This window comes from Doryrhamphus excisus, chromosome 4, assembly GCF_030265055.1.
Source record: "Doryrhamphus excisus isolate RoL2022-K1 chromosome 4, RoL_Dexc_1.0, whole genome shotgun sequence".
NCBI classification, from domain to species: Eukaryota; Metazoa; Chordata; class Actinopteri; order Syngnathiformes; family Syngnathidae; genus Doryrhamphus; species Doryrhamphus excisus.
In genome coordinates, this window is record NC_080469.1 from 24897636 (window position 1) to 24913659 (window position 16024).

General features: G+C 43.4%; 1 protein-coding gene across 2 annotated transcripts in view; it reads left to right on the forward strand.

Annotated features, from left to right (window-relative positions):
- Positions 1-16024, forward strand: part of fras1 (Fraser extracellular matrix complex subunit 1) — a 212828-nt gene that overhangs the window by 170206 nt on the left and 26598 nt on the right. For both annotated transcript variants that reach the window (XM_058069763.1, XM_058069762.1), the window contains 8 exons: positions 3447-3578; positions 3663-3791; positions 3879-4126; positions 6238-6389; positions 8028-8190; positions 9791-9923; positions 12227-12411; positions 14546-14699. In XM_058069763.1, coding sequence (XP_057925746.1) covers positions 3447-3578; positions 3663-3791; positions 3879-4126; positions 6238-6389; positions 8028-8190; positions 9791-9923; positions 12227-12411; positions 14546-14699 — 1296 coding nt within the window. The remainder of the gene's footprint in view (positions 1-3446; positions 3579-3662; positions 3792-3878; positions 4127-6237; positions 6390-8027; positions 8191-9790; positions 9924-12226; positions 12412-14545; positions 14700-16024) is intronic.

Below are 16024 nucleotides of genomic sequence, written 5' to 3' on the forward strand. Positions count from 1 at the left end.
CACTCGTGCGCTCCCAGACTGTGACACTACCTCTTCTTAGTGTCACGGTGCATGTAGGAGTTAATCTTTCCCAAAAATGAACCACAGCTCACCAGTGTCAGGGGCACTCGTGCGCTCCCATACTGTGACGCTACCTCTTCTTAGTGTCACGGTGCATGTAGGAGTTCATCTTTCCCAAAAATTAACCACAGCTTGCCAGTGTTGGGGCCTCTCATGCGCTCCCATACTGTGACGCTATCTCTTCTTAGTGTCACGGTGCATGTATGAGTTCATTTTTCACAAAAAAATTACCACAGCTCACCAGTGTCAGGGGCACTCATGCGCTCCAATACTGTGACGCTACCTCTTCTTAGTGTCACGGTGCGTGTAGGAGTTCAGCTTTCCCAAAAATGAACCACAGCTCGCCAGTGACGGGGGCACTCGTGCGCTCCCATACTGTGACGCTATCTCTTCTTAGTGTCACAGTGCATGTAGGAGTTCAATTTTCCCAAAAATGAACCACAGCTCACCAGTGTCAGGGGCACTCATGCGCTCCCATACTGTGACGCTACCTCTTCTTAGTGTCACGGTGCGTGTAGGAGTTCATCTTTCCGAAAATTAACCACAGCTCGTCAGTGTTGGGGGCACTCGTGCGCTCCCATACTGTGACGCTACCTCTTCTTAGTGTCACGGTGCATGTATGAGTTCAGCTTTCCCAAAAATGAACCACAGCTCGCCAGTGACGGGGGCACTCGTGCGCTCCCATACTGTGACGCTACCTCTTCTTAGTGTCACGGTGCATGTATGAGTTCATTTTTCACAAAAAATTAACCACAGCTCACCAGTGTCAGGGGCACTCGTGCGCTCCCATACTGTGACGCTACCTCTTCTTAGTGTCACGGTGCATGTAGGAGTTCATCTTTCCCAAAAATGAACCACAGCTCACCAGTGACAGGGGCACTCGTGTGCTCCCATACTGTGACGCTATCTCTTCTTAGTGTCACGGTGCATGTAGGAGTTCATCTTTCCCAAAAATGAACCACAGCTCACCAGTGTCAGGGGCACTCGTGCGCTCCCATACCGTGACGCTACCTCTTCTTAGTGTCACGGTGCAAGTAGGAGTTAATCTTTCCAAAAAATTAACCACAGCTCACCAGTGACGGGGGCACTCGTGCGCTCCCATGCTGTGACGATACCTCTTCTTAGTGTCACAGTGCGTGTAGGAGTTCATCTTTCCCAAAAATGAACCACAGCTCGCCAGTGTTGGGGGCACTCATGCGCTCCAATACTGTGACGCTACCTCTTCTTAGTGTCACGGTGCATGTATGAGTTCATTTTTCACAAAAAAATAACCACAGCTCACCAGTGTCAGGGGCACTCGTGCGCTCCCATACTGTGACACTACCTCTTCTTAGTGTCATGGTGCATGTAGGAGTTCATTTTCCCCAAAAATGAACCACAGCTCGCCAGTAATGGGAGCACTCGTGCGCGCCCATACTGTGACACTACCTCTTCTTAGTGTCATGGTGCGTGTATGAGTTCATCTTTCACAAAAATGAACCACAGCTCACCAGCATCAGGGGCACTCGTGCGCTCCCATACTGTGACGCTACATCTTCTTAGTGTCACGGTGCATGTAGGAGTTAATCTTTCACAAAAATGAACCAAAGCTCGCCAGTGTCAGGGGCACTCATGCGCTCCCATACTGTGACGATACCTCTTCTTAGTGTCACAGTTCGTGTAGGAGTTCATCTTTCCCAAAAATGAACCACAGCTCGCCAGTGTCGGGGGCACTCGTGCGCTCCCATACTGTGACGCTACCTCTTCTTAGTGTCACGGTGCATGTATGAGTTCATTTTTCACAAAAAAATTACCACAGCTCACCAGTGTCAGGGGCACTCGTGCGCTCCAATACCGTGACGCTATCTCTTCTTAGTGTCACGGTGCATGTAGGAGTTCAATTTTCCCAAAAATGAACCACAGCTCACCAGTGTCAGGGGCACTCGTGCACTCCCATACTGTGACACTACCTCTTCTTAGTGTCATGGTGCATGTAGGAGTTCATTTTCCCCAAAAATGAACCACAGCTCGCCAGTAATGGGGGCACTCATGCGTGCCCATACTGTGACACTACCTCTTCTTAGTGTCATGGTGCGTGTATGAGTTCATCTTTCACAAAAATGAACCACAGCTCGCCAGCATCAGGGGCACTCGTGCGCTCCCATACTGTGACGCTACCTCTTCTTAGTGTCACGGTGCATGTAGGAGTTCATCTTTCCCAAAAATGAACCAAAGCTCGCCAGTGTTGGGGGCACTCATGCGCTCCAATACTGTGACGCTACCTCTTCTTAGTGTCACGGTGCATGTATGAGTTCATTTTTCACAAAAAAATAACCACAGCTCACCAGTGTCGGGGCACTCGTGCGCTCCCATACTGTGACACTACCTCTTCTTAGTGTCATGGTGCATGTAGGAGTTCATTTTCCCCCAAAATGAACCACAGCTCGCCAGTAATGGGAGCACTCATGCGCGCCCATACTGTGACACTACCTCTTCTTAGTGTCATGGTGCGTGTATGAGTTCATCTTTCACAAAAATGAACCACAGCTCACCAGCATCAGGGGCACTCGTGCGCTCCCATACTGTGACGCTACATCTTCTTAGTGCCACGGTGCATGTAGGAGTTAATCTTTCACAAAAATGAACCAAAGCTCGCCAGTGTCAGGGGCACTCATGCGCTCCCATACTGTGACGATACCTCTTCTTAGTGTCACAGTTCGTGTAGGAGTTCATCTTTCCCAAAAATGAACCACAGCTCGCCAGTGTCGGGGGCACTCGTGCGCTCCCATACTGTGACGCTACCTCTTCTTAGTGTCACGGTGCATGTATGAGTTCAGCTTTCCCAAAAATGAACCACAGCTCGCCAGTGACGGGGGCACTCGTGCGCTCCCATACTGTGACGCTACCTCTTCTTAGTGTCACAATGCGTGTAGAAGTTAATCTTTCACAAAAATGAACCACAGCTCACCAGTGTCAGGGACACTCATACGCTCCCATACTGTGATGCTACCTCTTCCTAGTGTCACGGTGCATGTAGGAGTTCATCAACCCTCCCTCACCCGTCTCGCCGCGTGCGCTCCTCCATTCCCGCCGCATGCCGATTCATCTCTGTGATAAATGTTCTTCCGCTCCTTCTCCACTCATTCCTCCTCACGAGCTGTCCATCATTGCAGCTGCTCAATCATCTCCATCCTCTTCTTCTCTCTCAGGGCTTCTTGATGTCATAAAGGCATGTTTTTATGCTGTTATGTCATACGTGGAGTTAATGTGGTGTTAATGTGGGTTTAGAATGGATTTAATGCATCATGGCAGACTAACAAAGGTAGAACATGTTGGAGGAGGTCTTGGTGGAACGGAGAAAAACCTGCAAATCCGCTTCATTTATTGTTGGTCCGTTTGTCCGCCAGTGTCTGATGGCGAGCACACGACCCCCGAGTTAGACTTCGCCGTCCTGCTGCTGACCAACCACCAGCAGCCGCCCATGTTTCAGGTGCTGGACCCGCTTCTGGAGGTCAGCATGGGGGGCCAGGCCACCGTGGGTAAGGAAAGCAGACACACGGGGTGGATATTAAAGTGGTCTCTGCAACAAAAATGAAATGTGCTTCTTCGTTCTCGCTGTGGAGGCGGTCAGCATCTAGCGGTGAGCGACGCCGACACGTCTCCCGAAGAGCTGGAGTTCGAGCTGGTGGAAGCGCCCGTCCACGGCGAGCTGGTTAGAAGCGAAGGCGGCGCTCACACCAGCATGACAAACGGTAAGGCAGAGAGACCTCGGGTCCGAAATCGCCCCGTGAGGCGTTCAGGGGCAGGAAGTTAACCCGGGTCTTTTCCCTCAACGCCAGGCGACATCTTCACCTTCAACGACGTCACCCACAACGTTCTGTTGTACCGCCACGCCGGGCTCTCCGACCAGGACGACGCCATCACCATCGCCGTCAGCGACGGCATCTCCATGGCGACCACGGTGGTGCAAGTGGCGGTGCTGGGCGCCCGCAACGACGGGCCGCAGCGAGACCCCGCCTCCAGTCTTTCCCTGGAAGTGGGCAAGCAAAGCAGCACGGTCATCAAGCGCTCACATCTGGCCTACACTGTAAGAAATAGCACAAAGAGAGGAATGCTAAAAATACACATATATATATATTTATATATATATACATAAAATAAAACATGTTTTTACCCATTAATATCCATTATTACCAATTACTACCCATATTGCCCATTATTACCCATTATTATCCATTATTACCAATTATTACCCATATTGCCCATTATTACCCATTATTACCCATTGTTACTCAGAATTAGTCATTATTACCCATTATTACCCATTGTTACTCAGTATTAGTCATTATTACCCATTATTACCCATTGTTACTCAGTATTAGTCATTATTACCCATTATTACCCATTATTACCCATTGTTACTCAGTATTAGTCATTATTACCCATTCTTACCATTATTAGTCATTATTACCCATTATTACACATATTACTCATTATTATCCATTATTATCATTAATACACATTATTACCCATTATTTCCCATTATTACTTAGTATTACCCATGATTATCCATTATTACCCATTATTACCATTATTAGTCATTATTACCCATTATTACACATATTACTCATTATTACCTATTATTATCATTAATACCCATTATTACCCATTATTACCCATTATTACTCAGAATTACTCAATATGACCCATTATTGTCCATTATTACCCATATTGCCCATTATTACCCATTATTACCGATTGTTACTCAGTATTAGTCATTATTACCCATTATTACTTTGTATTACTCGTTATTATCTTTCTTACCCATTATTACCATTGTTTGTCATTATTACACATTATTACTCATATTACCCATTATTAATTAGTATTACCCATGATTATCCATTATTACCCATTATTACCATTATTAGTCATTATTACCCATTATTACACATATTACTCATTATTACCTATTATTATCATTAATACACATTATTACCCATTATTTCCCATTATTGCTTAGTATTACCCATGATTATCCATTATTACCCATTCTTACCATTATTAGTCATTATTACCCACTATTACACACATTACTCATTATTACCTATTATTATCATTAATACACATTATTACCCATTATTACTCATTATTACTCAGTATTACTCAATATGACTCATTATTATCCATTATTACCCATATTGCCCATTATTACCCATTATTACCGATTGTTACTCAGTATTAGTCATTATTACCCATTATTACTCAGTATTACTCATTATTATCTTTATTACCCATTATTACCATTGTTCGTCATTATTACACATTATTACTCATTATTACCCAATATTACTTAGTATTACCCATGATTATCCATTATTACCCATTATTACCATTATTAGTCATTATTACCCATCATTACACATATTACTCATTATTACCCATTATTATCATTAATACACATTATTACCCATTATTTCCCATTATTATCCATTATTACCCATATTACCCATATTACCCATACTAACCATTATTATCCATTATTACTCATTATTATCCATTATTACCCATTATTGCCCATTATTACTCATGATTTCCCATTTTTACCCATTATTATCCATTATTACCATTGTTACCATTATTAGTCATTATTACTCATTATTACACAGTATTACAATTATTACACATGATTACTCATGATTACCCATTATTAGCCATTATTACCCATTATTAATCATTATTAGCCATTGATACTCATGATTACTCATGATTACCCATTATTACCCATTGTTACCCATTATTACCCACGATTACCCATGATTACCTATTATTACTCAATATTACCCATGATTACCCATTATTAGCCAGTAATACACATGATTACCCATGATTACCCATTGTTACCCATTATTACCCATTATTAGCCAGTAATACTCATGATTACCCATGATTACCCATTATTAGCCATTGTTACCCATTATTACCCATGATTAGCCATTAATACTCATGATTACCCATTATTATACCCAGGAAAAGGAACACAAAAAGCTGGTCAACATCGGCAGGTTGTCGCTGGGAATATTACACACACTGGGTTCACACTGTTGCCAATCTGGATCAGATCCGGATTCACCCTGGTTTGACCCAGTGCACCCAGTCATAGTTATCTCGACCTCACACACGTTCCGTCTTTTGTAGGACGACTCGTCCCTGGACGACCAGATCCGAATCCAGCTGGTCTCGGTGCCGATGTACGGCCTCCTGACCAGGACTCGGACCCAGCAGGAGCCTCAGGAGCTGAGGGAGTACTCCACCTTCACCATGGAGGACATCAACCTCGGCAGCGTCAGGTTAGTTTGGGGACCTCCACGTCTTTGTCGGTTTCTCCCTCATCTTAGACTGCCAGGCACACTCAAGCGGACCTTCATCATCCATTCTGATCGGAGCAGATAAAATAAGATGGCGTCACCTCCCGCCAAAGAGCCGACACTTCCATTCTGTCTCCTTTCATCTCAGGTTCTGCTTCTCCTTGGGAGACCACGGCCTTGTCAGGCATTATGAAAGCAAACAAAACCAAAGCGAGAGAAGAAAATCAAGCCTTACCGGTAACGACGAGTCGGGGCGACCCTGGAGATGAAAGATAAATATTTACACGCTAACCGCGTCTTTTCATCACTGCAGGCTTCCTGCAGCAGCGTCTCTGCAGGCATCGCTGACAGTGACAAATACTTAGCATATCGTAGACCACGTTGACGTTGGCTTAGACCACTATGGATTCCAGGCTTTGTTTGCTCGCCGGCGGATTTGAACGCATCCCTTTAATCCGACGTTATCCCAAGGATGGATAGATAGACACTACACGTGGAGATACCACGATTAATTGATGGATCAATCAGGGGTTGGAAAGGAGCCCCCGCTTGGCCTCTTTAGTGTTTTTTATTTTGACTCTACCAAAGTAAAAAAAAGGGGGGGGGTACACCTTACCTTTCCCTGCAGATGGAGTAGACCAGGGATGTTCCAAATGCAGCACGGCGTCCAATTTGCTTAAGCTGAACGTAAAAATGACAATTGGTAATGGTAATGGTAATGCTAATGCTAATGCTAATGCTAATGCTAATGCTAATAATCAGTTCCCAGTTCCACTTGTCCAAAATGAGTAGGAAGAAGCAAAGCTTATTAAATCCTACCCCTCCATCTGGTACTTTTACAATCAGTAACTGTAACATTTGTTCACTTCCTGCTTTCCTAATATCATTTAAGATATTTTTTTATTAATTAAAAAATAATAATAATTTTAATTAAATTTATTTTTTTATTTATAAAATTTTAAATCAAAATTCTGAAATTAAAATTTAATTCAACAGTTTATTCTGTTTAATTTTAATTTTAATTTTAATTTTAATTTTAATTTTAATTTTAATTTTAATTTTAATTTTAATTTTAATTTTAATTTTAATTTTAATTTTAATTTTAATTTTAATTTTAATTTTAATTTTAATTTAAGCTTATCAAATCCTACCCCTCCATCTGGTACTTTCACAATCAGTAACTGTGACATTTGTTCACTTCCTGCTTTCCTAATATAATTCATGTTTTTTTATTAATTTAAAAAATAATCATTTTAATTAAATTATTTTTTTAATTTACAAATTTTAATTTTAATTTTAATTTTAATTTTAATTTTAATTTTAATTTTAATTTTAATTTTAATTTTAATTTTAATTTTAATTTTAATTTTAATTTTAATTTTAATTTTAATTTTAATTTTAATTAAATGGATCCTTGCATATTCAACCGCCTTCCTCACTCACGGTGCAACCAAAAATAACCCATTGAGTAACACATGTGAAACACACAATACATGAAAACACACACCAATACTGGGAAGCCCATGTTCACACACCCCCAACAGGACATTACCCAGCATACCTTGTGGGTTATAAATGCTAGTATTGTTTTGCATTTACATTGTTTTTTCACGTCGACAGGTACGTGACCTCGTTGGAGACGGGCGACCAGCCGGTCACGGACGTCTTCCACTTTGTCGTCTACGATTCCGACAACCATCGTCTTGACAACCAGATGTGCACCATCACCATCACCTCCACGCCCAGACAGCCGCCCGTGGTCACTGTGAGCGGCGGCATCAAGGTCATTTCTGTGACAGTGTATCTTGTCAAAGTCAACTTGGGTGTACTTTAAGCATGGAGCACGAGTGCTGCCATCAGTGGAGGTCTCCAATTCATTTTTGGCAATGATCAATTCCAACATGGTACTTGGGGGAGCTGTGGTTCAGTACCGGGAAAGATGAATTCCAACACGTACTGTCAAGTATGGTGTATGAGTACTGCCTGTACTTGGGGGAACTGTGGTTCAGTAAAGGCAAAGATGAATTCCAACGTGTACTATGATACTGTCAGGCAGTACAACCTGATGAGGCGTACCAACGCACCTCCGAGATGCGAAGCGTCTTGCCTACTGTCAATTATGGTGTATGAGTACTACCTGTACTAGGGGGAACTGTGGTTCAGTAAAGGGAAAGATGAATTCCAACGTGCACTATGATGCTGTGAGGGAGTACCACCTGATGAGGCGTACCAACGCACCTCCGAGATGCTAAGCGTGTCAATTGTGGTGTATGAGTGCTGCCTGTACTGGGGGAACTACGGTTCATTTTGGAGAAAGCTGAATTCCAACATATACTGTCACACTGTGAAGCAGAAACTGGCCCACATCTCAGTTTTCCAACCTGACAAGGAGTCCAAATGCACCTCTCCAAGTGTCTTAACTACTGTCGAGTATGGTGCATGAGTGCTGCCATCAGTGGAGGTCTCCAATTCATTTTTGGCAATGATCAATTCCAACATGGTACTTGGAGGAGCTGTGGTTCAGTACTGGGAAAGATGAATTCCAACACGTACTGTCAAGTATGGTGTATGAGTACTGCCAGTACTAGGGGGAACTGTGGTTCAGTAAAGGGAAAGATGAATTCCAACGTGCACTATGATACTGTGAGGCAGTACAACCTGATGAGGCGTACCAACGCACCTCCAAGATGCTAAGCGTCTTGCTTACTGTCAATTATGGTGTATGAGTGCTGCCTGTACTGGGGGAACTACGGTTCATTTTGGAGAAAGCTGAATTCCAACATATACTGTCACACTGTGAAGCAGAAACTGGCCCACATCTCAGTTTTCCAACTTGACAAGGAGTCCAAATGCACCTCCAAGTGTCTTGCCTTCTGTCAAGTATGGTGCATGAGTGCTGCCCGCACTGGGGGGAACTGCGGTTAATTTTTGAGAAAGATAAACTCCAACATATACTGTAACAATGTGATGCAGAAACTGGCCAACAAGAGTCACAACACACATCCAAGACAACAAGGGTCTTGCCTGCAGTCAAGTATGGTGCATGAGTGCTGCCTGTACTGGGGGAACTGCGGTTAATTTTTGGTTGTTTTACAACCTAATAAGGAGTCTGAATACACCTCCAAGGTGACAAGTGTCTTGCCTACAGTCAAGTATGGTGCATGAGTGCTGCTGCGGGGAAACTAGGGTTCATTTTTGGTAAAGATGGATTCCAACTGACTCGTGTGTCAGTTGTCCCACCTGATCAGGAGTCCCAACACAGCAACCTGTACAGCTCTGCTAGATTTCCCGCAAAGAACCGCAGCACCCCCGTTCAGGCAGCACTCATGCTTGACTGTAGCTACTCCTGGGCTAATATTGTCATCTATTGCTGCGACTCGTAGGTCCACGAAGGCGGTCGTGTGCAGCTGTCAACCAATCACATCATCGTATCGGACCAGGACACGCCCAGGAAGAACCTGCTGGTTTGGCTGGTCAGCCCCCCCAAGTACGGCTTCATTGAAAACACCCAGCAAGGTGAGACCCCCCCCCCCCCCATGTGGTTGGAAATTACATAATGATGTCATCATAAAAGTTTCATATTGGCCGGTTTGCTTCTTGCATCATTTTTTTATGTCCCCAACATTGGTATCGGTATTGGATGATTTCACTCATGGATTATCAGTACCTGTACCGGTATCAGTCAATTTCACTCATGGATTATCAGGATCAGTATTGGTATCAGTCGATTTCACTCATGGATTATCAGGATCGGTTATTGGCCGATTTCACTCAATGATTATCAGGATCGGTATCGGTATTGGCCGATTTCACTCATGGATTATCATATCGGTATCGGTATTGGCCGATTTCACTCATGGATTATCAGGATCAGTATCTGCATCAGTATTGGCCGATTTCACTCATGGATTATCAGGATCGGTGTTGGTATCAGTATTGACCAATTTCACTCGTGGATTATCAGGATCGGTATCAGTATTGGCCGATTTCACTCATTCATTATCAGGATCGGTATCTGCATCGGTATTGGATGATTTCACTCATGTATTATCAGGATTGGTATCTGCATCGTTATTGGCCGATTTCACTCATAGATTATCAGGATCGGTATCAGTATCGGTATTGGCCGATTCACTCATGGATTATCAGGATCGGTATCGGTATCAGTATTGGCCGATTTCACTCATAGATTATCAGGATCGGTATCTGCATCGGTATTGGCCGATTTCACTCATGGATGATCAGGATCGGTGTTGGTATCAGTAATGACCAATTTCACTCATGGATTATCAGGATCGGTATCAGTATTGGCCGATTTCACTCATAGATTATCAGGATCGGTATCTGCATCGGTATTGGCCGATTTCACTCATGTATTATCAGGATTGGTATCTGCATCGTTATTGGCCGATTTCACTCATAGATTATCAGGATTGGTATCAGTATCGGTATTGGCCGATTCACTCATGGATTATCATGATCGGTATCAGTATCGGTAATGGCCGATTTCACTCATGGATTATTAGGATCGGTATCCGTATCAGTATCGGTATCAGGCGATTTCTCTCATGGATTATCGGGATCGGTATCAGTATTGGTATTGGCCGATTTCACTCATGGATTATCATGATCGGTATCGGTATTGGCTGATTTCACTCATGGATTATCAGGATCGGTATCTACATCGGTATTGGCTGATTTCACTCATGGATTATCAGTATCGGTATTGGCTGATGTCACTCATATTTTATCTGGATCGGGATTGGTATCAGTCGATTTCACTCATGGAGTAACAGGATTGGTATCTGCATCAGTATTGGCCGATTCACTCTTGGATTATCAGGATCGGTATCAATATCGGTAATGGCCGATTTCACTCATGGATTATTAGGATCGGTATCTGTATCAGTATCGGTATCGGACTATTTCTCTCATGGATTATCGGGATCAGTATTGGTATTGGCCGATTTCACTCATGGATTATCAGGATCGGTATCTGCATTGCAATATGCCGATTTCACTCATGGACTATTAGGATCGGTATCAGTATCGGTATCGGCCGATTTCACTCATGGATTATCGGGATTGGTATCGGCAGCATAAAACCCTATAAAAAATCGATAAAAATATTACAGAAATAAACTCAGACTACTCGGAGCACGTACCCGAATACAGTGCACCTTTCTGGGCCAAGCCAAGTGCCTCCTCCCAGTCTATACTCTGGTTCTCCTGATAGTAGTGATGTGGTAGTAGTAATGTCATGTAATCTAATCCAGATTTGTTCCAGTTCTCCTTACCTCCAGGTGTGCACAAACTACATCGAGTTAGATCTAAATGTGACTTATCGGTACCGTATCAGTCTGGAGTTATTGGTATCAATTTGAAAAACAACTTTAGCGTGATGTTTATTATTATTATGATTATCTCCCAAGACCCTGGCTAGCGGCTAGCGGCTAGCGGCTAGCGATGCAAGTGATTGTCATTCCGGGCAGGTTCTCCTCCAGATAAGAGACTCCTCTCGCTCACCTTCCGAGAGTCAAATGATGGAGATGCGGCGTGTCAGGGGTTATAATACACGGCTGAGTCGGCTCATTCATCCCGTGTCTAAAAAAGCGCCGTCCCGCCTCCGTGCTGTCAAAACAAACTGACACCTTCGCCGCAATCGTGCGACATGACGCGTCGGAGCAGAGTGATGCGCGGACGTCAGGCGTCGGAAAACGACGGCGGCCATTAATGTGATAGTCACGATCATTTATCCGGGCTTTTACTTTGACAACTTGACAGCGCTTTTAATGCGTCCGTATCAACCGCCCCATCAGGTGGCGCAGTGGGCGGCTCCCACGTCGTCACGCCCGACGTTCCTTTCTCTGTGGACGACCTGAGCTCGGAGCGCATCTTCTACGTGCAGCGCAAAGGTCAGCGAGCGCAGCAGGACGCCTTCAGCTTCTACATCAGCGACGGACACAGCCAGACCGAGGCCTTCAACGTGGAGATCCACATCCAGGTGACGTGTTTGACAAATAAAGTTTTTAAAGACTGGGCTGCGCCGAAATGGGCGTGGCGGCGCACCAGTGGGAGGTGCCCACATTTTCAGCTTGGCGCAGTGACAATTTCACGAGTAAACAGCGTGCCCTGAAAGATGGCCAGCTCCGACCTGGTCTGATCTCGGCGCAGTCGAAGCGCACCCTGCAATCACAGCAACCATTATTTAATGTAACTCTACTCATTTAAAGGTAATGAGAGGCACTCATTTAATTGGTTTAGATCCCATCCATCCATTTTGCTCCACTTATCCGGGTCCGGGTCACAGCAGTCTCAGTAGCCCAGACTTCCCGGTACCCAGGCCACCTCTTCCAGCTCCACCAAGAGGACACCAAGGCTGGAGGGATTATGTCTAGATTACACTCGGTTGTGTTAAACCCTCTCATGCCTTCTATCCTCCCTTTTTGCCACTAGCACTGTGGGAGGCGTGGGTGCGCCGCGCTGCGCCACACTGTGCTGTTCATGAAAATTGCAATGTGGGCTGGCCACACCAACAGGGTGTGGCTAGGAGACGCTGGAGGGATAAACCCTCTCACGCCTTCTATCCTCCCTTTTTGCCACTTGCACTGTGGGAGGCGTGGGTGCGCCATGCTGCGCCACACTGTGCTGTTCATGAAAATTGCAATGTGGGCTGACCACGCCAACAAGGTGTGGCCGGCCCATTCATTTTGCTCCGCTTATCTGGGTCCGGGTTCGCAGCAGTCTCAGTAGGGAAGCCCAGACTTCCCGGTACCCCGGCCACCTCCTCCAGCTCCACCGAGAGGACACCAAGGCTGGAAGGATTATGTCTAGATTACACTCGGTTGTGTTAAACCCTCTCACACCTTCTATCCTCCCTCATTGCCACTTGCAGTGGTGGGAGGCGTGGGTGCGCCACACTGTGCTGTTCATGAAAATTGCAATGTGGGCTGACCACGCCAACGGGGTGCGGCCAGCCCATCCATTTTGCTCCACTGATCCGGGTCTGGGTCGCGAGGGCAGCAGTCTCAGTAGCACCTCCTCCAGCTCCGGAGGAGCACCAAGGGAGGACACCAAGGCGTTCCCAGGCCAGCAGCCGGGAAAAGGCCCCAGGGCAGACCTACGACACGCTGGAGGGATTATGTCTAGATTACACTCGGTTGTATTAAACCCTCTCACGCCTTCTATCCTCCCTTTTTGCCACTTGCACTGGTGGGAGGCGTGGGTGCGCCGCGCTGCGCCACACTGTGCTGTTCATGAAAATTGCAATGTGGGCTGGCCACACCACGTTGGCGTTTGCTCCGCTTATCCGGGTCGCGGGGGCAGCAGTCTCAGTAGCTCAGTAGCACCTCCTCCAGCTCCACCGGGAGGACACCAAGGCGTTCCCAGGCCAGCAGCCGGGAAAAGGCCCCGTGTTAGACCTAGGACACGCTGGAGGGATTATGCCGAGATTACACTCGGTTGTGTTAAACCCTCTCACACCTTCTATCCTCCCTCTTTGTCACTTTCACTAGTTGGAGGCGTGGGTGCGCCGCGCTGCGCCACACTGTGCTGTTCATGAAAATTGCAATGTGGACTGACCACACCAACGGGGTGTGGCCAGTCCATCTATTTTGCTCCGCTTATCTGGGTCCGGGTCGCGAGGGCAGCAGTCTCAGTAGCTCAGTAGCACCTCCTCCAGCTCCACCGGGAGGACACCAAGGCGTTCCCAGGCCAGCAGCCGGGAAAAGGCCCCGTGTTAGACCTAGGACACGCTGGAGGGATTATGCCGAGATTACACTCGGTTGTGTTAAACCCTCTCACGCCTTCTATCCTCCCTTTTTGCCACTTGCACTGGTGGGAGGCGTGGGTGCGCCGTGCTGCGCCACACTGTGCTGTTCGTGAAAATTAATTGATACATATATTGATATATTGTGGTCCTAGAAGCTTCCTAGAAGCTAGCGGTCCTCTCATTGATTCCACAGCTTGGCGGAGGTCCGTCCATCCATTCCCTGAGTCAGGTGTGACCTTTCCTGTAAGACGCAAAGTGATCACTGCTGTCAGCCTGCTGATGAACGTTTGCTGCGACCCGTCAGGAAGAATTAAAGACGTCCTCTTCTTCTTCTTCTTCTTCTTCTTCTTCTCCTCTCTGTCGTCAGGGGAAGCAGGCGAGCCAGCCTGTGGTGTCGGTGAGCAGCATCCATGTGGAGGAGAACTCCGGAGTTGTCATCACCAACTCGTCCCTCAGTGTCCTGGACCAGGACACGCCCGAGAACGAGATCCTCTTCACCATCATCAGAAAGCCTTCCTACGGTCAGAGCAGCTGCTAGTACATTTTGTGAGATTTTGTAATATAATATAATAATATAATAATAAGATTTTGTAATAATATAATAATAAGATTTTGTAATATAATATAATAGAATAGAATAGAATAGAATAGAATAGAATAATAGTAATATAATATAGTATAATAGTAATATAATATAGTATAATAGTATTATGTACATATAATTTTATTTATATTATATAATATCATATATATAATAATATATATAATAAATATAATATATGTTATAATTTATTATATTTATTATATATGTCTTTTATTATGATTTATTATTTATTTTATTTTATATTTATTTATTATATTATTTATGTATATATATTAATTTGTATATATGATACAATATAATTATTTAATCTAATTTATTATATTTATTATATATGTTTATGTTATGTTATTATTTATTATTTATTTTATATTTATTTATTTATTTATTATTTAGTTATGTATATATTCATTTTTATATATAATATAATATAATTTAATATAATATAATATAGTATTATGTATATTTAATTGTATTTATATTGTATAATATTATATATATATATAATAATATATATAATAAATATAATATATGTTGTAATTTATTCTATTTATCATATATTTTTTATTATTATTTATTTTATTTTATATTTATTTATTTATATATGATGTAATATAATTAATTAATATAATTTATTATATTTATTATTATTATCTATTATATATTTGTTTATTTATTTATTATATTATTTATTTATATATATTTTTAAATATATAATATAATATAATATATAAAGTATACATATATAGTATAAAGATATTTACTCCATAAATCGACCGATTTAGAGTAATTATTTATTATATTATGATTTTATTATTTATTTATTATTATTAAATTATTTATAATTTTATATAATGTAATATGCACTATAATATAATATAATATCTATTGTGTAAATATATTTAGTATAAAAATCTTTACTCCATAAATCGACCGATTTACAGTAAATGAAGTGTTAATCGGCTTTCTTCATCATGCTGTGTACTGATACAACACACACCGACAGGAGTGTGTGAGCACACACACACACACACACACACACACACACACACACTTCCAGCAGCAAAGTAAATCACTGAGACTCTGCAGGGAAAATAAGACGCATCCACCACACGCTGACTGCAGCTATTTCTCTCACAGCCGCCATGACACACCCTCAGATTACCTGACCTGCAAACACTCCGTTATTCCCAACTAAATTGTCCTTTCAATCCGGCCTGCCGGAGCCTGGCGGCCTAAAACAAT